This window comes from Tupaia chinensis, unplaced genomic scaffold (genome assembly GCF_000334495.1).
Source record: "Tupaia chinensis unplaced genomic scaffold, TupChi_1.0 Scaffold000133_1, whole genome shotgun sequence".
Taxonomy (NCBI): domain Eukaryota; kingdom Metazoa; phylum Chordata; class Mammalia; order Scandentia; family Tupaiidae; genus Tupaia; species Tupaia belangeri.
In genome coordinates, this window is record NW_006159602.1 from 2,153,640 (window position 1) to 2,175,889 (window position 22,250).

Here is a 22,250-nt window from a genome sequence, read left to right on the forward strand (position 1 = left end):
AAAAACAGAGAGATAGAAAGCGAGAAATCACCCCACAGGGTAGATGGCCACACCACAATCCCTTCTCCTCCATTCTCCTCTTGGGATCTTGGGCGGGCATGCACATGCGCCCGGCATGAGTTTAAGCCGCCAGGTCCAGGACTCAAACCGCAGTCGGCTACATGGGGGTTCAGCGACATAGCCATTATGCTAACTGCTGGTCCCTTCTGTTACATTTCTTTAGAGTAGCTAATAGTATAATAGTTTTATCACTGGACTCCCACGTAGTCGACCATGGTTCGAGTCCTGGACCCAGCAGCTTAAAACTCATGCTGGGCACATGTGCATGCATGCCCAAAATCCCAAGAGGAGAATGGAGGAGAAGGGATTGTGGCATGGCCGTGCCCCCTGTGGGGGATCACTTCTCAAGAGCTGTCTCTCTGTCTCTGGCAAGCACACATGTCCTATAGCAAAAATATCTCAAGAAAAAAAAATTATGGGACCAACAGAAGGCATAATGGTTACATCACTGGACTCCCATGTAGTTGACCACGGTTCAACTCCTGGACCCAGAGGCTTAAAACTCACACCAGGCACATGTGCATGTGTGCCTAAAATCTAGAGAGGAGAAGGGATTGTGGCATGGCCATCCCCCTGGAGGGTGATTTCTCACTGTCTGTCTCTCTGTCTCTCTCTGTCTCTCTGGCAAACACATGTGCCCTATAGCAAAAATCTCTCAAAACAATTATTATTATACAAATAATATATATGAAAATACATAGTTTTTTTTTTTTTTTTTTTCTTTTTTTTTTTTTTTTTTGGCCATAGGGTGCATATGCTTGCATAGAGACACAGAGAAAGAGAGACAAAGAGGGAAAGTGAGAAATTAGCCCCCATGTGGATAGCTACACCCCAATCCACTATCCTCTTGGGATTTTAGGCACACACACATGCACAAGTGTCCAGTGTCTTTTTCAAGCCACTGGGTACAGGACTGGAACTACACAGCGGGCCATGCGGGATATCACCACACCACCTCTGGTTCCACATAAAGGTTTTTTTTTTTTTTAAGTTGAAAATGCTCACCCATAATCCTAGATTCAGGTATAAAAATGAATATAATTTAGTATGTATGCATTTCAAACTTTTGCTCAATGTACATTTATTCTGGAATAATCTTGTAAAGTGGGGTTATATTATTACTATTATCCTGTTTTGTTTATGTAACAGTATATTAATATCTTTCAACATCACTATTCTTCTAAGCCTAAGTTTAGTAACTCTATTAATATTTACTTGTTTAGTTTGTTCCAGAACATCCTTAAGGTTTCTCACAAATAAAAATAGGGATAATAATACAGTTATTTTATATTCCTGTGCAATTTGTAGAAAAATCTTATTGTTGTAAGTATATGACAAACTTAATTCGTTCTTTGCAGTGCTAGCTATTTTATGGCCTTGTAGCAGAGCCATAATTATCATCTTAGAATACATTTCCACAAGTGAATCACTGGGTTAAAGAAATGTACATTTTGGGGCCAGCCCCATGACCTAGAGGCTAAGGGAGCCAGATCCCACATGGCAGATGATGCAGTTGGAATGCTGGTCCGGGTGGCTTGAAAAACACACCAGGCATGTGTGCAAGAATGCCCCAAATGGAGAAGTGGTGGAGAAGGGACCGTGGTGTGACTACGCCCACGGAGGTGTAGTCACACCACGGGGGGAGAAGTACTTTCTTCCTCTCTCTTTCTCTGTGTCTCTCTGACAAGCACACATACACTCTGACAATTAAAAAAACAAAGAACATGTACATTTTTGACCCTTCTGTTTATTAATGGTCTCTTTTACCGCAATAGACAGCCTAAGTACAAATATTCAAGGACAGGAACAATACCTTTAACAACCAGCTAAGCCTTGTATCAGTTTCCAGGGACTACAGCAAAGTAATGGCTTAACAAACAAAAGACAAGGCAGACTTTTGACAAAAATGAAATAACTTTCCATTTATATTTCTACTATGATTCTATTCATACCAACCTCAATGTAAACTCACCATTGAATTAAGCTATTTTCCAATGTTTCTTTTCTCTTGATTACTTTGTCAAGAATATCAGTAGTGGGTTGAAAGGAAGAAGCAACTGGTGGAAATGGAGGACCATTATATTTTGTAGGAACAACTTCGATATTTCTGTTAAACTCCAAAACTGGTTCAGAGGATTCTGGGATTTCATCACACTTTTCCTCTTCCTGGTAATAATAAAAGCAAAACTTTTATAGTCATGTATCTGTTTGACATTTACTGGGTGCCAACTATAGACAAGAATCTGAGGTGGTGAATTAAACATCACTTCTATATTAATAAACACCACTTCTTAATATGTAGACTCACAGTCATTATAACACACACGGTCCACAAATGTACACTGAAGATGCCAGCTTATCTTTTTAAAACCCGCTATTCATTTTATACAGTCATAAAACAAATTAGAAGACTTGATTGTTTCTGCATAAAACATTACTGACATTTTCCTCTAGAAATTTATGGACTTATTATCATAAAAAAAAATAACACTGATGGCTCTACATCATCACTTTTGCTCTTATAGGACATATACTGTACATTTATATATGCATTTAGGGGGACCAGCAGTTGGCGTAATGGCTATGTCGCCGAACTCCCACGTAGTCGACCGTGGTTCACGTCCCGGACCTGGTGGCTTAAACTCACGCCAGGCGCCTGTGCATGCATGCCCAAGATCCCGAGAGGAGAATGGAGGAGAAGGGATTGCGGCGTGGTCATTCCCCCTGGGGGGTGATTTCTCGCTTTCTGTCTCTATGTCTTTCTCTGTCTGTCTGGCGAGCGCACGCGCCCTATAGCAAAAAAAAACCTCTCTAAATTCTACTGACGTATTAACATCAAGTAGTTTCTATTTTCTATAATAATTTCTCCCAACCTATATATCTTTCTTCACCTTATTTTTTTCCCTCTTTCTATTTCACTAATTTGATCATTTCTATAAATTGTCCTTCCACATGTGATCTTGCCTTGGATTTAAATTCCTCACTTTTTTGTCAGTACAAACTGTTTGCCTTCCCACTTCTCATGAATTCATAAATCAAATGAGATCAGTGTAACAGAATATAAAAAGAAGACTGGAGAGAGGGAAGCCAAAGGAAATAAAAAGGATAAAGAAAGAAGCAGGAGAGGTGAGATCTAGGAGGGAAACAGCAATCATTAAGTTCCATGGAGGCAGTTGGGTGACACAGATGAAGATACTCTATTATAGAATAGCAACTTTATACTTTTTAAAGATATACGTATATTGAACTCAAAAGCAAAGACAAGTTTCTCAAAGCACTATAATATTGATAGCAAAAGGTAAGCAAATGTTGGTAGAAAATAAACTTCTCATAATTTCTAAGCTTTGTTACCTGTATGATATCAACTACTTCATCGAAGTTAGTTCCTGGAAACTTCACCTCTTCTTCATCTATATTCATAAATTCTGGAGTCTGAAAAGCATTTTCAGAATGTTTTTACTGTGTTAATGTCTTTAAAATTTATATGATTTATCACATTTCCATTTATAGAATAAGCTTATAATAACATGATCTTAGATTTTATTTTAATATCCAATTCAGAATTGATTTAATTAGTGAGTGGAATCCACACTAGTCCCCAAGCGATTAGGTCATCATCAAAATAGCTATAAAAAGTAAGCATCAGTTATTCTGTCAAGGACTCCATCAACAATGCAGCTTAAGTTGATATGATTATGACTTCCTTCCTAGTAAGATAAAGAAACGAGCTTATATGTGTAGATATATAATTATATGCAAAAAAAAAACTCGCAAAAAGATTCAGAATCAAGTAATTTTTAAAAATAAACAAATAATAATTTTACAAATTTAACCTGTAGGCCACACCATAAATTCTTAGTCACCAAAAGCTACAATAGCCTCTTGAGAGCAGAATAATAAATGGTCCAAAAATGTATTATTTGTTTTCATTTATATTTCAATAAATATCTGATGAAAACTCACTGATTAAAAGTTAAATTAAGTACAAAGACCATTTAGAGTCAGTTCTATCTTATTATTCATGATCATGAGTGATTCTTGGTACTCTCCCTTTAAAACAGTATTCGTGGGGACCAACCAGCAGATGGCATAATGATTATGTTGCTGGACGACCATAGTCAACCGTGTTTCGAGTCCCAGACCTGCCAACCGAGAGGAGAATGGAGAAGAAGGGATTGCAGTGTGGCCATCCCCCCTGGGTGGTGACTTCTTATTTTCTATCTCTTTTTCTGTCTTTCCAGCAAGCATGTGCCCTATAGCAAAAACCTCTCTTAAAAAAAAAAAAAAAAAAAAAAAAAACTATATCCCCGATGACCAAATTTGCTATGACAGATGCAGCCTAGGATAAATTACAGTGCTATTTTACTGTATAGCAAAATCGAAACTTCACTATTCAGAAGAAAATCCCAGAAAGAAATGCATATTTCTGCATCATCTCAACATGAGAATGATAAATAGTATCCTAAAATATAACTTCAGTGTCACTACAAAATTCACACTCAGGAAATCTCTAATTCCCATGTAAATTAAAGATTCTTCACCAACAAAACAGGAATTTTGTCTTCACATAAAATTCTCACAACTTAAGTTACCAAAATGTTATATTAAGAATCATCGCTCTTAAGCCAGCCAGGAGGCGGGTAGTTAAGGTGACTGAATCCCACATGACTGAACCTGGTAGCTTGAAAAACACAGTGGGTGTGCAAGGCCAAAATCCCAAAAGGAGGGGCCAGCAGGTGGTGGTTAAGGGCGCTGGACTCTCACGTGGCCAACCGCAGTTCAAGTCTCGGACCTGGAAGCTTGCTTTCTCAGTTTCTCTCTCTCACTCTCTCTCACTCTGTCCCTGTCTGGTTAGTTAAATAGAGATAGAGATAGACATAAGAGAGAGAGAGAGAGACAGATAAAGTTAAATAAAATAATTCTTAAAAAAAAAAATTCCCAAGAGAAGAAAAGAACAGACTATGGCATGGTCATCTCTCCTGGTGAGTGATTTCTCACTTTCTTTCTCTCTCTTTCTTTCTCTCTCTCTGTTTCTCCCTCCCTTCCTTTCTTTCTGGTAAGTGCACGTGCCCTATAGCAAATAAAAAAGAAAAAAGATGGTGTGGAGATTGAGGCAGCTGGATCCCACATGGCTGGCTACATGGTTCAAGTCCTGGACCCAGTGGCTTGAAGATCATGCCAGGCACATGTGCATGCTTTTCCAAAATCCTGAGAGGAGAATGGAGAAGAAGGGATTACAGTATGGCCATCCCCCTGAGAAGGTGATTCTCATTCTCTCTCTCCAAGCACACAGGCCCTACATCAAACTAAAAAAAGGTGGTGGGGGGGACCACCAGATAGTGTAAGGACTCCCACATAGCTGACTGTGATTCAATTCCAGACTTATGCTGGGAGCATGTGCACGTGTGCCCAAAATCCTGAGAGGAGAATGGAAGAGAAAGGATTGTGGCATGGCTATCCTCACTGGGCCGGTGATTTCTCACTTTCTATCTGTCTCTCTCTCTGTCTCTCCAGTAAGCACATGCATCCTATAGCAAAAACCTCTCGTAAAAAAGAGAAAAAGAAAAAAAGAATTGCCATTCTCTAAATATTTATAAATGTAAGGATTTGAAACAAACATTTTAAAGTTCACAATCAATTCGATTAGTTTTGAATACTTTCCTCAAAAACTAATAGATTATGATTATTATACAAGGCTTTGAATTAATCAAAATCTATAGTCAGACATTAGGCAACACAATGATAAAGTGCTGAAACATACCTGAATCCAGTTTTTCAGAGGAGGAAGAGCTGCTTCTTTGGGACTAAGCAGAGGTGGACTGATGTCAGCACTACCATTTGAAATGCTGTCAATGTCTACATTTGGCAACACCTAAAAACAGAGCACAAGGGAACCAGCAGTTAGCGTAACGGCTATGTCGCTGGACTCCCACGTAGCCAACCGCGGTTCGTGTCCTGGACCCGGTGGCTTAAAACTCACGCCGGGCATGTGTGCATGCATGCCCAAGATCCCGAGAGGAGAATGGAGGAGAAGGGATTGCAGCGTGACCATCCCCCCTGGGGGTGATTTCTTGCTTTCTGTCTCTATGTCTCTCTCTGCCTGTCTGGAGCACGTGCCCTATAGTGAAAACCTCTCCAAAAAATAAAAAAAATAAAGTGGCCAGGGACCAGCAGTTAGCATAATGGCTATGTCGCTGGACTCCCATGTAGTCAACCGTGGTTCAAGTCCCGGACCCAGTGGCTTAAACTCATGCTGGGTGTGTGTGCATCCATGTCCCAGATCCCAAGAGGAGCATGGAGGAGAAGGGATTGCGGTGTGGCCACCCCCCCCGGAAGGGTGATTTCTCGCTTTCTGTCTCTCTGTCTCTCTCTGTCTGTCTGGTGAGTACATGCGCCCTATAGCAAAAACCTCTCCAAAAAATTTTTTTTAAAAAGTGGCCATGACAAAACCAATGTTTTCATGAAGCAATGTAAGGGATTTTAAGTACTAATGTTAGGCTGAAGTGTTTCTCCTGGAAATTTTCTGTTCATGTGCCGTGACATACCTGTACAGTAAGCCGAGGAGGATCCTTCTTTTCTGACTTCATTTCTACAACTGCTATGTTAGGTTTCTTTACCGCAGTTTCTATTTTCCGAGGTGATGGAGGAATAGAAGTAGTCACGGTGATTGGATGTGGCTTGTTTATAATCACTCCAGCAGGGGGCATGGACTCACTATTACTTTGGGTTTGTCCTAAGAATTTTAGGGAAGAAAATGAGTCAAGTATTTCAGAAGTAAACAGATGAATCTGATAAACTGCTAGGTATTTGTAGCTTTCTTTTACATGGAAAGAAAGCAGTACATGACAACCACTTCTCTTCCTTCATTACTGACAACACGCTGTGTTACCCTTTCAGCAGCAACAACATTATTAGGCACCTACATACGCTAAACACCTCATGCACACGCTCTAATCCTCAAAAAGAGGCAACCACAAATGTTAGCCACATTTTAAAACATGTCAAAAATTTGTTCGTTTTAACTTTTTTGCTGTTTTTTTAACTTTTGCAAATGGATACATGTACTTACCCAAGAGAGAAAGAGGGAGCGAGAGAAAATACCTCCCAATGAGTCATGCAGCAATTCCTTCTCCTTCTCATCTATCTTCTTGGGATTTAGGACACACACACACCCAGACGTTGTTCAATTTTTAACACGATAACTCAAGAGACCTCAAATAAGAAAACAGCCAACTATTTCCTTATAACTACAAGGCCGGCCAGGTGGCATGGTTAAAGTGGCTGGATCCCACATGGCCAACTGCAGTTTGAGTCCCAGAACTAGTGGCTTGAAAAAAAACACCAGGTATATGCGTGTATGCCCAAAATCCCGAGAAAAGAATGGAGGAGAAGGGATTGTGGCATGGCCATGCTCCCAGGGGAGATGATTTCTCACTTTCCTTCTTCCCCCTCCCCTCTAAAATCAACACAACCACATAACTTTTTACTTATCACACCTAGTTCTAAAGTACAAAAAAATTATTTAAGGGACCAGCAGGTGGCATAATGATTAAGGCACTGGACTCCGATATGGCCAACCACAATTCAAGCCCAAGATCTGATGGCTTAAAATTCACACGAGGCACACGTGCAAGAGTACCTAAATTCCCAAAAGGAGAATGGAGGAAAAGGGACTGCAGTGAGACCATCCCCCATGGGAGTAATTTTTCACCTTCCCTTTCACCGTCTGTGTCTCTCTCAAGCCTTATGGCAAAAACCTTAAAAAAAAGGAAAAAAAGTTCTTTGAAATACCACCCCTAAGGGCTACCTCTGTGGCCTGGTACTTTAATCAGTTGGAGCCCATATGACTGACCTCATGTATGAATCTGACCCAGGCAGCTTAAAAAGCATGCTAGGCACATGTTCATGCATGCCCAAAATCCCAAATCCCAACAAGGTAGAAAAACGAAGGAGAAGAATTGCAGCATAACCATACTGTTAGGAGTGAGTTCTCCATTTCTTTCTCTCTATGTCTGTCTCTCTCTTCAGTGAGTGTATGTGCCTCTAATAAATTAAAAAAAAAAAAAAAAAAAGGAACAAACCAACTAAATTTCTTGAATTCTTGAATTATTATGAATGTCTCTGGTATATCTAAACACTTTTCAAAAATTCAACTCATCTACAACAATGTTCTATAAAATAGTAGAAGAATGTTTCCTGTGAGTGAAACTAGAGCAGGGGGGCCAGCAGTGGAGTGGTGGTTAAGGCACTTGACTCCCACATGGCCAACTCTAGTTTGAGTCCCAGGCCTGGAGACTTAATTTTCTCACTTTCTCTCTCTCTTTGGTGACCACACATTCCCTATAGCAAATTTTAAAATACTAAATAAAGAAAGAAAAATAAACTGGAGCAGGATCCAACATTTCAAAGACTGCTATCACACAGCCTAAGATACATACTGAGGCCCTCCTCACATATATAAACAACACATATAGGGAATGGTAGGCAGTTATCATATCAGTTCTATTTTATAAATCCTGTTCCTGCTGCTAAGAAATTAAATTCTCCCTACATATTCTGTTGGTTCTTACCTAAAAGAATCGCCATAGGAATTAGATGACCTTCCAGTGTGCCTGAAAGAGTAGCCATTTCTCTGCTTGGACTAAACAAATACTGCTTATCACCATGAGGCAGTGCAGTAGCGGAATGCTGTACTTTAGAGTGCATCTTCGTAGGTTTTGTTGCATAAAAGTCAGTCTGTGTTCTTATTGACTTGACTTTAGTGCCTGCAATAAAAATCAATGACAGATATTTCAAAATACTGTTGAATATGTACTATCCAGCCACCTAGAATATACCAACTCTTCTTCACAGAAAGATCCCAGTCTATATTAGAAGGTGACAGGGCCCCAAAATAGAAGTAACATACAGAGCATAGGTTGTTGAAACCCTTTCAAGAATGTCCAGACAGTAAATATTAAGTCTTGTGGATATGTGGTCTCACTTGCAACTACTCAACTCTGAAGCTATATCATGAAAGCAGTCACAAGCATGGCTAGGTTTCTTTTTTTTTTGGGGGGGGGGAGAGATTTTTGCTATAGGGAGTGTGCGCTCACCAGAAAAACAGAGCAAGACAGAGAGACAGAAAGTGAGAAATCACCCCCTAGGAGGGATGACCACACCACAATCCCTTCTCCACTTGGGATCTTCAGCACACATGCACACAAGCCCGGTGTGAGTTTAAGCCACCGGGTCTGGGACTCAAACCACAGTCGGCTATATGGGAGTTCAGCAACATAGCCATTATGCCAACTGCTGGTTTTCAAGCATGGCTAGGTCTCAATAAAACTTTATTTTCAAAAACAGCCAACTCACCTCTAAACCATAATTCGCTTACCCTGAATATATGTGCAACTTGTATAATAACTATGATACAATGGGTACAATGACAAGAAACATGAACTAAATATTTACTAATGTGTTTGAATTCATTATTTATTTTTTTTCCCCACAGGTAGAAAAAAGTTAAAAATCATGGTCAGGGGCCAACAAGTAGTGTGGTGGCTGAGGCGCTGGACTCCCACATGGACAACCGCAGCTAGAGTCCCAAACCTGGCGGCTTGCTTTCTCACTCTCCCTCTCTCTGTCTTTTCCTGGTCAAATAGAAGAATGACAATAATATATAAAATTGGATGAGTGATTCTTAAAAAAAAAAAAAAAAGTCAGGGTCAGATGGTGGCACTGAGTGAATGCAATACTTCCAGGCTGACCAACATGGGAAGGTTCCAGGTTTATATTTGGAGACCTCCCTGCATATGATGGGCACGTGTTTGCCCAGATCCACAAACAGCTGAGGCTGAGGGTAAAGCACCATATGACCCTGTGGTAGGTACCTGTCTCTCTCATGAAAGAATTCTAAAAATGTTTAACTGTTCATGATTATTTTTTATAATTAGATTTTTTTTTCATTTTCTCATTACATCTTTATTTTTTTTCTTTTTTAAGAGAGATACGGGGCATGTGTGCTCACTGACAGAGAGAGACCAGCAGTTGGCATAATGGCTATGTCGCTGAACTCCCACGTAGTTGCCCACGGTTCGTGTCCTGGACCTGGTGGCTTAAACTCATGCTGGGCGCGTATGTGTGAGTGATCAAGATCCTGAGAAGAGATTGGAGGAGAAGGAATTGTGGCATGAACATCCACCCAGGAGGTGATCTCTCACTTTCTGTTTCTCTGTCTCCTTCTGGCGAGCACACGCACCCTATAACAAAAACCTCTTAAAAAAAAAAAATCACCTCCAGGAGGGATGGCCACACCACAATCCCATCTCCTCCATTCTCCTCTCAAGAGTCTGGGCATATACATATATGCACCCAGCCTGAGTTTTAAGCCGCCAGGTCCAGGACTCAAACCATGGTCAACTATGTGGGAGTCCAGAGACATAACCATTACACTATCCACTGGTCCCTACACCTTTACTCTTAATTCTAAATTTCTAGCCTTTACCTTTTGAAATTATGTATATGTAGTCTAATTATATACCTACTTAAACCTTAAGGAGGTTATTATTGTTAGATGTTGTTTCTATTCCTATGAAGTGGATCTGTATGGAATTATGCTTTAAATTCTTAGAAATTAATAATCTGTCATTTTGAAGAAGAGGATAAACTTATATGAAACCTAAGAAAAGTAAAGATAAGAAAAAAGTACAAGTACAAAAGAAAATAGACTGCAATAGTTTCTAAATAATTTCCTAACATCACTATGGTTTTATTTTTAACATGTGTGTGGTTTTATGCATCTAAATTTTTGTTTTGTTTTGTTTTTTTCTTTCTTACTTCCTTTCATAAGTAAGAGAGACAAAGAAAAATAAAAAGATGAAGAGAGAGGCACTCCCCACAAGGTCTTCACACCACAGTTACCCCCAAGCCTCAGCCACCCCTGGATCATGGGCACGCCTGTGTCCGGTGTGTTCAGGGAGGTCTCCAAATGCGAACTAGGAACCTGTCCATGTGGGTTGGCCTGGCAGACTGTCGTATTACCCCTGCACCAGCATCTGGTCCCTGCAACACCAGGCATTGTTCCAAACATAGGAACACAGAGGTGAGAACCAACTGTACTCAGAGTCACAGTCTAGTAAGGAAAATGTTCAAGAAACAAAAATGTAACAACAGATAGTGAAAAGTGGTAAGAAGAATAAGGCAGGGTGAGGGGATATGGAAAGACGAGAGGTAATTGTACAGGCAGGATGGCCAAGGTAGACTTCTTTGAGGAGATAACATCTAAGAATAGAGAAAAAACAGAGAGTAAGTCATTTAAGTGTCTGAAGGAAGAGCTGAAGGAATACCTCTCCAGACAGAGGAAACAGCAGGTACCAAGGCATATGTCCACAGGTTCTCAATCATGTCTACCACTAAAAAGACTTACTGAAAGGACCAGCAGATGGCATAATGGTTATGTCACTGGACTCCCATATAGTCAACAGCAGTTCAAGTCCTGGACCTGGAGGCTTAAAACTCATGCCAGTCGAGTGTGTGTGCATGCCCAAAATTCCGAGACAAGAATGGAGGAGAAGGGATTGTAGTGTGGCCATCTCCCAGGGAGAGTGGTATCTCGCTTTATGCGTCTCTGTCTCTATCTTGCCGGTGAGCACCTGTGCCCTATAGCAAAAATCTCTCTTTAAAAAAAAAAAAAAACAACAACCCTCATACTGGGCATGTGTGCGTGCATGCCCAAAATCCCCAGAGAATAATGGAAGAGAAGGGATGTGGTGTGGCCATCTCCCCTTGAGGGTGATTTCTCACTTTCTATTTCTCTGTCTCTCCAGTGAGCGCAAGCACCCTAAAGCAAAAATCTCTCCTTAAAAAAAAAAAAAAAACTTATAGAATAATCTTAAGACCTGCAAGTATTTTAAAATCTTGTTATTTTTTCAAAGGCTTTCAAAAATCCCAAATATAACTTAACAGCAAAACCCAATAAATAAGGGAAAACATTAGGATAAATTTCCATTAGGGTAAATATCCATAGTTAGAGGCTTTACTTAAATAACATCAGTACTATTTCTAGATAACTTGATACCCTACATTATTGGCTAGCTCTTACAAAAGAAAGAGAACTAAAGTAACCAGTATAGTTCCAATTTCTAGGAAGGATAAGAAAGAAAACTGAGTGGCTTCTACTAATTATCACATTTTGTCAAATGGTTTACTGACAGTCAAAAACAAGGCAAGAAATTTCAAATTGTAACTAACGTCAATAGACTCCATATTTAACTACGAGTTATATTTTAAAACACCAGTGAAGTCACATAGTAGAAACATGTAGTAATAAATAAAAATGTTTTTGTTGCATACGCAAGCAACAAAAAAAGTTCACCTTAGCTACAGAAGACTGAGAACAAACCAACAAAACTGTAAAAAGTACCCGTAAACACTTTTAGTGTAAGAACATGATGGACTACAGTCTTCAAGGAAATATCTACTTTCCCGTGGTTATAACTTTAGATTCGTCAAGATTCCTCATTTCCTAAATTAAAATGTCCTGATGATTTCTTTACCTGAAGATACTGTCTAATCCTACATTTCTGCCCACTCATTCCTATCTTACACTGTGGTCTTTTAAGTTCTGCTCTATTTCTTCCTACCTCTCCTACGAGTTCATGCTCCATAAGCATTATATAATTTGAACTGTATTTGCAAATAATAAGTAAAAAGAAAACAGAAGGAAGTTTTAGGTATCAAACTGGTACCCTTAGATGAGGTTAAACACAAAAATGGAGTTTCTTACCTTTAACTTGCTCTATTACTTTTGGTCTGTGTGGTTTGGACTTGGGAGATGGAGAATTAAATCTGAGGTACGGTCCTTTTTTAAGAGTGCTCCGATGGCCCTGGTAAACTGGTTTTCCATATATTTGTAACATAAAATCCTCATCTTGTATCACTGTGGTTGCTTTCAAAAGTCCCTATGTATACAAAGTTATGCAACTCACCACAAGAATAGTCATCAAAACTTATTTTCTAAAGCCTCCTATTGCTAGCTTAAGGACTGTAATAAGAGTAAAGGTCAGAAGAATCCTCTCTCTTAAATTGCTCTTAAATTCTGGATATAGTTTTTAAACGTGAGTTTAAAAAGCACGAAATTCAAATATAAAAATCATCCACCTAAGAAACATAGAGATTCTTACATTACTAAGCGTATTTTCAGCACTAAAAAATAACATTTAAATATATTTACAGTTATTACATTCAAGTACCATATGCACTAAACCTAATCTTTCAATGACTTTATACATTTCTCATCCTACCTTCAACTATAATCTAAGTGAGCAGTTACTAAAAACACCAAACACTGAATTAGATGCTTTACTAATCTACTCAGTAATCCCTGTTTAGCTTTAAGAAAGTTACAGCGGGCCTAACCACAGTGGCTCAGGTGCCACTATGTGATGGTGTAATGCTGAAGCCACATGGAGGGCCCATGGTACGTGGACCAATGTATAACATGCCTAGTACAATGGTGTATGACTGTATCCTAGCTAACTGGGGAATTTGGGATACGAGTGTCACAGCATGCTGAGACCTTGTCAAAAAATAACACTCTTCCTTACTCTCATAGAAAGAAAGAAAGAAAGAAAGAAAGAAAGAAAGAAAGAAAGAAAGAAAGAAAGAGAGAGAAAAGAAAGGAAGAAAGAAAAATGTTATACGGGCTTATTAGAGCCACCAAGAAATTCCTTCATAGCATCTATTGACAGTACCGTGCCTCATACTCACTAGGCACTAAACATACAATTGTTAAAATAAAAACTAAACAAAGAAATAAATGCATATACATATATATACACATATATTTATGTATTTATCTCCACAAAGATGAAACACAATTTTGAGTACCATAAACGAAAGAATCTAATTTTCGACGAAATGATCTCTTGATATATCTGTTATAACTGAAATTACTCAATATGGTTCTAAGTGCTCGATCTCAGAAGGAAAGGGCTATGCATTTTGTGCAGTGCTTCCCACATTACGGATCCAAACCATGTGTGCCCACAGTGTAAGCACAGTTTACATTTGTATAGTTCTTCATGCTTTTACATATCTTCATAGCCACTTTATTATACACGTCTTAAAGGAAATGATCAATTGTAATGCAACATTTATGTCACAAAACCAGAATCTTACTTCTTTTCTCTCTTTCTGTAAACTTGAAGCAGGCATGCTCCTCACAGGTGGATTTCTACAATGTCCTTCTTGTTTTTGAGAAGGTTTTCTTGGAACAACAAATTTGTTTACAGTTTTGTCTTGTGTGTTGGTTTTAATATCTTTATTTAGATTCTGAGCTTTCTTGGTCTTTTGACTCTTCTGATCAAATCTTTTTTGTTCATAATCTTTTGTCAGTTCATCCTGAACAGAACCAAAATGAAAATTATTTAAAATCTAGTAAAATAGTAATGATTTTCAATCAGAATGTTTATTCTGATTGAAGTTATAAATGTTTTAAATATAAAGAATATTAGCTTGCAGGGACAACACTATCTGGAAGAATAAACAAAACCTAAAAAGACTAGCATCTCATGGAAAAGGGGAAATGGGAAATGGTATATGAAGTATAAGTAGAAGGGCAATTTTTCACTTTAAACCTTTTATACTTTTTGATGTTTAAACCTTAAAAATTTGGTAAATTTATAAAGTTTCAAAAACAGCAAACAATTTCATAGTAAAACGAAGATAAATCATTATGAACTAAAACTACTGGAAGTTTAAACAAAACATTTTACATGGAACTCAGTGATAGAGTGACACACGTTGCTAGTTGGCTGCAGAGCTAGAACTAGGCTCCAAGTCTTCTTTTTTCTTTTTATTTTAATTTGCTATATGGTGTACACATTTGCCAGAGAAAATGAGAGAGAGATATGGAGTGTACCCCCACCCCCAGGGATGATGGTCTCACCACAATCTCTTCTCCTCCATTCTCCTCTCAGGATTTTAGGTATAAACACACACACACACACACACACACACACACACACACGCGCACGCGCACGCGCACGCATGCACCAGCATATTTTCCAAGTCATGGGGTCTAGGACTTGAACTGATCGGTCAGCCATGTGGGATCCAGTTGCCTTAACCACCACGCCACCAACTGGCACTAGATTCCTAGTCTCCTAACTCTTGGTTCAACTTTTTTTCTGGTCCACATAGTGGCTAATATAAACTCTTCAAAACTTGGGACCAGCAGTTAGCATAAAGGCTATGTCGCTGGACTCCCATGTAGTTGACCGTGGTTCCCATCCCGGACCCAGCGGCTTAAACTCATGTCGGGCGCGTGTGCGTGCATGCCCAAGATTCCGAGAGAATGGAGGAGAAGGGATTGAGGCGTGGCCATCCTCTCTGGGAGGTGATTTCTCACTTTCTGTCTCTCTGTCTCTCTCTGTCTTTCTGGCGAGCGCACGTGCTCTATAGCAAAAACCTCTCCAAAAAAAAAAAAAAAAAGTTATAGAGTTTCAAAATACAGTCCATGATTACTGCTGTGAAGACAAAACTACCACTTCACCTGCTACCACCATAAGCATACAAGCATATCATGTAGTCTGGAAAAATACATTTTGTAAAACAACAGGTTACCCAGTCTAGTTCTGCTTCTTCAAATACATAAAATGCTAAAAATTTCCTTTAGATTACTGGCATCCTAAATAAAATTAACTCCCAGACTTTTTCTCAGGTATCAGGATGTACCATGCCCTTTGTGGATATGAAAGACTGCTTTTCCACTGGGACCTTACTTTGGTAAACTCAGCAACCTTGGAAATTAAGTGTATTTTTTTCCCCTTTAAGTAACCTTGGTATTTTTACCTTGGTAAGACAATACTTCTAGGGACCAGCAGATGGCGTAATGGTTACAATGCTGGACTCCCACATGGCAAGCAGCATTTTGAGTCCCAGACCCTGCAGACTGAATAAAACTCATGCCAGGCAAGTGTGCATGCATGCCCAAAATCCCAAGAGGAAAAATGGAGGAGAAAGGACTGTAGTGTGGCCATCCCCTCTGAGGGTGTGATTTCTCACTTTATGTCTGTCTTTGTCTTTGTGGCAAATGTGTGAGCCCTGTAATAAAAATCTCTCTTAAAAAAAATAAAAAGACAATACTTCTAACTCAACTGTCTTGAAACATATTTGTAAATGTAATTCTTTTCTTTCATAAATGATAAATTTTCTTTCAGATTACTAATATTTTAGTTATTGTCCAATAATGTGCAAGAGCCATAATTTATGTGACAAAGCAACAGTTAAATAAAGCTATACTTATTACTAAGTAAATATAAAGAGTGACAGAGTAAAATTAGGAATTCTAAGTGGACTTATGCATAAGGAGTATTTGGAGAAAAAGTAAGATATTTACAAATTGGAATGAATGTTACCTTCTGAGAATTCACTTAGTTTCTAGTTTTATCCAAACATACCTGAATTTCTGCAGAAATAGTTTTAATCCACTCATCTACTGTCTTTCTGATCCTAATCTTCTCTGACATCTCTCTATAAAAGAGAAAAAAGAATTTTTCTTAAATTAGCACCAATGTCCTTAGATAATTAAAACTCTTACCAAGTTTTGAGTCTACTATGTACCCTAATATCCTTCATTTGAAAAGTTTTCATCTAATTTGTAAAAGACGTATGTTCGAAAAACACAGGTGGACTCCAGCAAATGTGTACCAGAGAGATAAAATATTAAAATTTCCAAGAGTGAAAAGTAGTATCACTATATATACACACATTTTAACTTTATAAGTTCCATGCCTTCACTGGCAATAAAGAATCTTTTCTAAAATAACCTTTGGATGCCTGTCTCACCTGTTGGTAGACAGAGCATTGATAAACGAGTACATGGCAGCTCCATCCTTTGCACGAATAATAGCTTCCAAGTTTTCTTCAAGTACTTTCTTATTGTTTTGTACTCCTCTCAAAATCTTCTCAGCATCTTTCAATATGGATCTTGTATTGGCTGTCTGAAGCTTGGAATTCTATGGAAGATCACAGCAGCTTTAACATAATCACAGAATCTTTTGGCTTAAAAGAAAAAAGGGCAAAATCCTGATCATAAAACTGACACTGATTATTTGAGTCCAAACACGAAATTTTACTATGGTTGAGGACGTACCCCACGCCAATATTTCCTAAGTAGTCAATTTGTCAAATTGAAGAGTTACAAAAGAATACCTTTCAGTTAAGTTTTTTTTTTTTCTATTTAAAAGCACTAATATGAGTTTTAAATAAAATTGATGAGAAATCCAGAGCAGTGCTAGGCAATCCTGTGCCCAATAAAATCTCTATCTAAGCTAAACTAAAAGAAGAGCAAGTTGGCGCTAGGCAGCTTCAGCAGATCCCGTGGATGAGATAAACCCAGGTCATTCACGGCTCTTTCCCCTTTCTGTCCTCTCCAACAGAAGCTGGAGAGCCGGAGAACGCCACATGGCTCAGTCCTGCCCAAGGAGCACTAAGTGGAAATCACCTAGTGGGGGACATTATGTAAAGGGAACAGACACAGCTAACAAATCTTTTTCGGTGCCTTTTTTTTTTTTTTTTAAGAATTATTTCATTTTTTTCAGTGCTTTAATTTTCATCCTTCCTTTGATTTCTGTCTTTATAATTTTTTAACTTTTTCCTCATTTTTATTTATACTAGTCATCCATTTTCACACCATGCCTGTTTTACCTGGAACATGCCATTTGTTTCTTTCCTCTTTTGACCAAGATCATGAAGAACATCATCAGACCTCTCCATAATCTTGGTGGCTGTTCCAAGCTCTTCATAGGAAGGAAATTGTTGAGAAAGTAGAGTTTCAGCACTATAGGAGATAAGGAAAAATTTTCTTAAATTCTCAAAATTCAGTAAACGTTTGATTACATGACCTTTTGATACATTCTTAGTCTATATTACTAAATAGTATGCTATTAAAATTCTATCATGGAGTTAATCAGCTACATGAGTAAATATAGGAAACACAGAAAATCACAAGAAATGAAATTAGTCTGACCAGAAAGGTTTAGGCATAGCAGGAAAAGAGCAGAAAAAGGTTTCCAAGAAGCCAGCATTAAGAAACACCTCCTAACTAGTGAAGTAGGAACCTCTGAAAACTTGCTCCTCCGTAAGAACAACAAAACCACTAGTAAAAATCATCTAAATCAATTTTTTCAGAACTCTAGAAATTAAAGAAAGGCTTGTAACAATTCAAGGAGCACTATACTCAAGAAAAATGGCTGATTATGAGTAAGAACAGTGAGCTCTATGGCATTTTTTTTCTTTTTTTTAAGAATTATTTCATTTAACTTTATTTATTTTACCTTGACCAGAGAGAAAGCAAAAAAGCAAACCACTAGGTCCCGGACTCGAACCACAGTCAGCCACGTGGGAGTCCAGTGCCCTTAACCACCACACCATCTGCCAGCCCCGTTTCATGGCATTTCTTAAACTTGTCCCACTCTCAGGAAGCTTTCTGAAAGCTTTACCAAAGCAGTCAACAGACACTGTCCTTGAGGAAATACACACATTAGCCTTGTTAGATAAACATAATTTTTTTAAAAGAGGGAGGGATTCAGCAGACAGCCTGGTGGTTAAGGGACTGGACTCTCACATGACCAACCATGGTTGATTCACAACATAGAGGCTTAAAAATCATGCCATATGGGGACCAGCGGGTGGCATGGTGGTTAAGGCATTAGACACTCCCACATGCCCAGTCACAGTTCAAGTCCCAGACATGGTGGCTTGCAGTTCCTTTTCTTACTTTCCCTCTTTCTCTCTCTCTCTCTCTGTCTCTGATCAAATTAAAATAAATGAATAAATAAAATTAAATAAAAAATTCTTTTAAAAAAATCATGCCAGGCACATGTGTGTGCATGTCCAACATACCAAGAGGAAGCTGGAGAAACGACTATAGTTTGGCCACCCCTCCTGGGAAAGGTGGGGGTGATTTCTCACTTTCTGTCTCCAGCATGCACACCTGCCCTATGGCAAAAACATAAAAGAAAAAAAAAGTTTAAAAATTAAAGTATAAGAATGAAGTTTTGGGGCCAGCAGGTAGAGTGGTGGTTGAGGATGCTGGACTTCCACATGGCTGACCACGGTTCAAGTCTTGGACCTGGTAGCTTGCTTTCTCACTTTCTCTCTCTCTCTGTGTGTCTCTCTTCCTCTCTCTGTCCCTTTCTGGTCAAATTTAAATAAATAAGTAAATAAATAAAGTTAAATAAAATAATTCTTTTAAAAAAGTGAAGCTTTGCCAATAGAGGATGATCAATAAAGAAACAAAAATTAAGTAAAACTAATACAGGGACTCAACTGCCATATCTTTTTTTTTTTTTTAACAATTATTTTATTTAACTTTATTTATTTATTTAGTTAATTAGTTATTTTATTTTGACCAGAGAGGGACAGAGTGAGAGCAAGAGAGTATGAAAGCAAGTTGCCAGGTCCAGAACTCAAATCATGGCCAGCCATGTGGAAGTCCAGCACCTTTAATCACCACACCACCTGCCGGCCCCCTCAACACCATTTTTCTGAGTTGGCAGAAAAATCAGTAAGCTTGAAGGTGGGTTGACTGAGATTGTCATCCAAAGAATGGAAAGAAAAAAGAATGAAGAAAATGAACAGATCCTCAGAGACCTGTGGGACATCACCAAGCACACCAAAACACAATACAGTCCTGGAAGGAAGAGAAAGATCATGCACACTGCTTAATTGTAGGAAGAAATAATGACTAAAAACTTCCCAAATTTAACAGCAATTAATCTATTCATCCAAGAAGCTCAATAAAGTCCAAGTAGGATAAACTCAAAGATCTATTCATACTCAGACCCATTATAATCACACTGTCAAAAACTAGGACAAAGGGAGAACCTTGAAAGCAACAAGAGAAAAATGACTTATACTTAAAAGATCCTCAATAAGATTACCAGCCGGCTTCTCAGGCAAAACTACAGAATCCAGAAGGCAATGAGATATATTTGAAGTGCTAAAAGAAAAACATCATGCAAAAATTCTGTATTTACCAAAACTGTACTTCAAAAGTGAAGGAGAGAACATGAAAGATGCATGTGCAGAGAGGTGGCCATGTGAAGAGACAACCAGAAGAAGGCCATCTGCAAGTCAAGAAGAGAGGCCTCAAAAACACCAACTGCCAGCACCTTAATCTTGGACTTCTAGGCTCTACAACTGAGAAACTAAATTTCAGTTTAAGAAAAAGAAAATTAAATGAAGGAAAAATTAAGACAATCCTGGAGTCAGCAGGTGGCTTAGTAGTTAAGTCCCTCAACCCCCGAGTCCTGGACCTGGTGGCTTGAAAAATCATGCTGGGCACCTGTGCATGCATGCTGAAAACTCCAGGAGGAGAAAGGATTGCAGTGTGTCCATCCCACGGGGGCAGGGGTGAGAGGCTGGTTTCTCACCTTCCCTCTCATTGTCTCTCTCTGGCAAGTGCACATATCCTACGGCAAAAACCTTCTTGAAAAATTGTTTTATTGGGACCAGCAGATAGTGTAATGGCTGGTTCACTGAACTCCCACGTAGTCGACCACGGTTCGAGTCCCAGATCTGGTGGCTTAAACTCATGCCAGACATGTGTGTGTGCATGCCCAAGATCCTGAGAGGAGAATGGAGGAGAAGGGATTGCGGCGTGGCCATCCCCCCTGGGGGGTGATTTCTCGCTTTCTGTCTCTTTGTCTCTCGTCTGTCTGGTGAGCGCACGCACCCTATAGCAAAAACCTCTCAAAAAAAAAAAATTGTTTTATTACAATTCAACTATGGATGTATATGAAACAAAATAAATGGAGATCACTTCTCTCCTACAAAAAAAAAAAGTTTTATAATTAGGACAATCCCAGATAAAAAGGTAGAGAATTCACTGCTAGCACACCTGTCCTACAATAAATACTAAAGGGGGTCTTTGCACACCTGCCCTACAATAAATACTAAAGGGGGTCTTTCTAGGAACAAAAAAAGGACATAAGACTTTAACTTGAATCCATAGGGAGAAATAAAGAATACTCACAAAGGTTAGCTATGTGTAAGTACAAGACAGTATAACTCTTTTCTTCGTTCTGACTTAAAAGAGAGATACAAAAAGCAATACTTATCAAGTTGCATGGTGGAAGAGAAGGGATTGCAGTGTGGCCATCCCCCCAGGAGTGATTTCTCCCTTTTTGTCTCTCTCTGTCTTTCTGGCGAGCACACATACCCTATAGCAAAAACCTCTCCAAAAAAAGAAAGAAATAGTAAAGACACAACAAAGAAATTAAAATGGCACATTAAAAAATATCTAATGAATACAAAGAAGGCACTAATGGAGGAACAGTAGACTACAAAGACATAGTGAAAACACATAGCAATATGGCAGATACAAGTCCTGTCTTATCAGTAATTTAAGTGTAAGTAGATTAAAAATGTACAATGTCTCCACATACAATTACTAAAAATGTGGCTTTTTTAGTTTTTATTGCCATAGTTTTCATGATGTTGAAGATAAGTATAATTATCACGGTCCACAAGAAGGTTCCACATGGCTCCAGCAAACTAGATTTTTCAGGGAATGAAGATTTTCTACTGATAATTCAGCCTCCAACAAACGAGCTAGTGACAGTAGCTAAACATCCAAATACTAATAGGGTTAAAATATTCCCCAATATCTACTGAATCTGCTGCACCAGCGATCACAACAGAATGGCAAAGAGATTCTAGATCACCTCTGTCTGCTTGCTCCTGAACATTCAGGCTGAACTTCAAGAATTTGAAAGAAACACACCATCCATCAGATGACAAAAAATCGCCGCCGGATCATGAGAAATATGGGAAAACGAGAAAACACCTCTCCTCCAAGGGAAAAGAGTAACTCTTCTTCTTCCACAAGCAATTCAGTGAAAATCATGGAAACGTCTGATAAAGAATTTAGAGCATTCATAATGTCGAAGCTAACAGAGATGGAAGAGAAGAGAGATAATGAACTGCTAAAGAGAAAGGAGAAAGAAGTTGACGAGTTCCAGGAGATGAGGAAATTCTTGCAAGATCTAAAAGAGGAATTACACACTTTACAAAAGACTCAAAAGGAACTCTTAAAGATAAAGTCTATAATATAGGAAGTCAAAATCTCCCTTGAAAGTACTAAAAGCAGACTAGATCATTCAGAAAATAGAATCTCAGATGTAGAAGAGAAAATGGCTGGC

The 22,250-nt window shown here is 38.7% G+C and overlaps 1 protein-coding gene across 1 annotated transcript in view; it reads right to left on the reverse strand.

Annotated features, from left to right (window-relative positions):
- The window catches only part of KIAA0586 (KIAA0586 ortholog), a gene marked incomplete in the record, with an annotated part of 153,236 nt that overhangs the window by 99,710 nt on the left and 31,276 nt on the right, over positions 1–22,250 (reverse strand). The window contains 10 exon segments of the mRNA XM_027770433.1: positions 2,033–2,226; positions 3,412–3,492; positions 5,822–5,932; positions 6,606–6,793; positions 8,631–8,825; positions 12,827–13,001; positions 14,221–14,442; positions 16,503–16,575; positions 16,891–17,060; positions 17,752–17,884. Of these exon segments, the coding sequence (XP_027626234.1) occupies positions 2,033–2,226; positions 3,412–3,492; positions 5,822–5,932; positions 6,606–6,793; positions 8,631–8,825; positions 12,827–13,001; positions 14,221–14,442; positions 16,503–16,575; positions 16,891–17,060; positions 17,752–17,884 (1,542 nt within the window).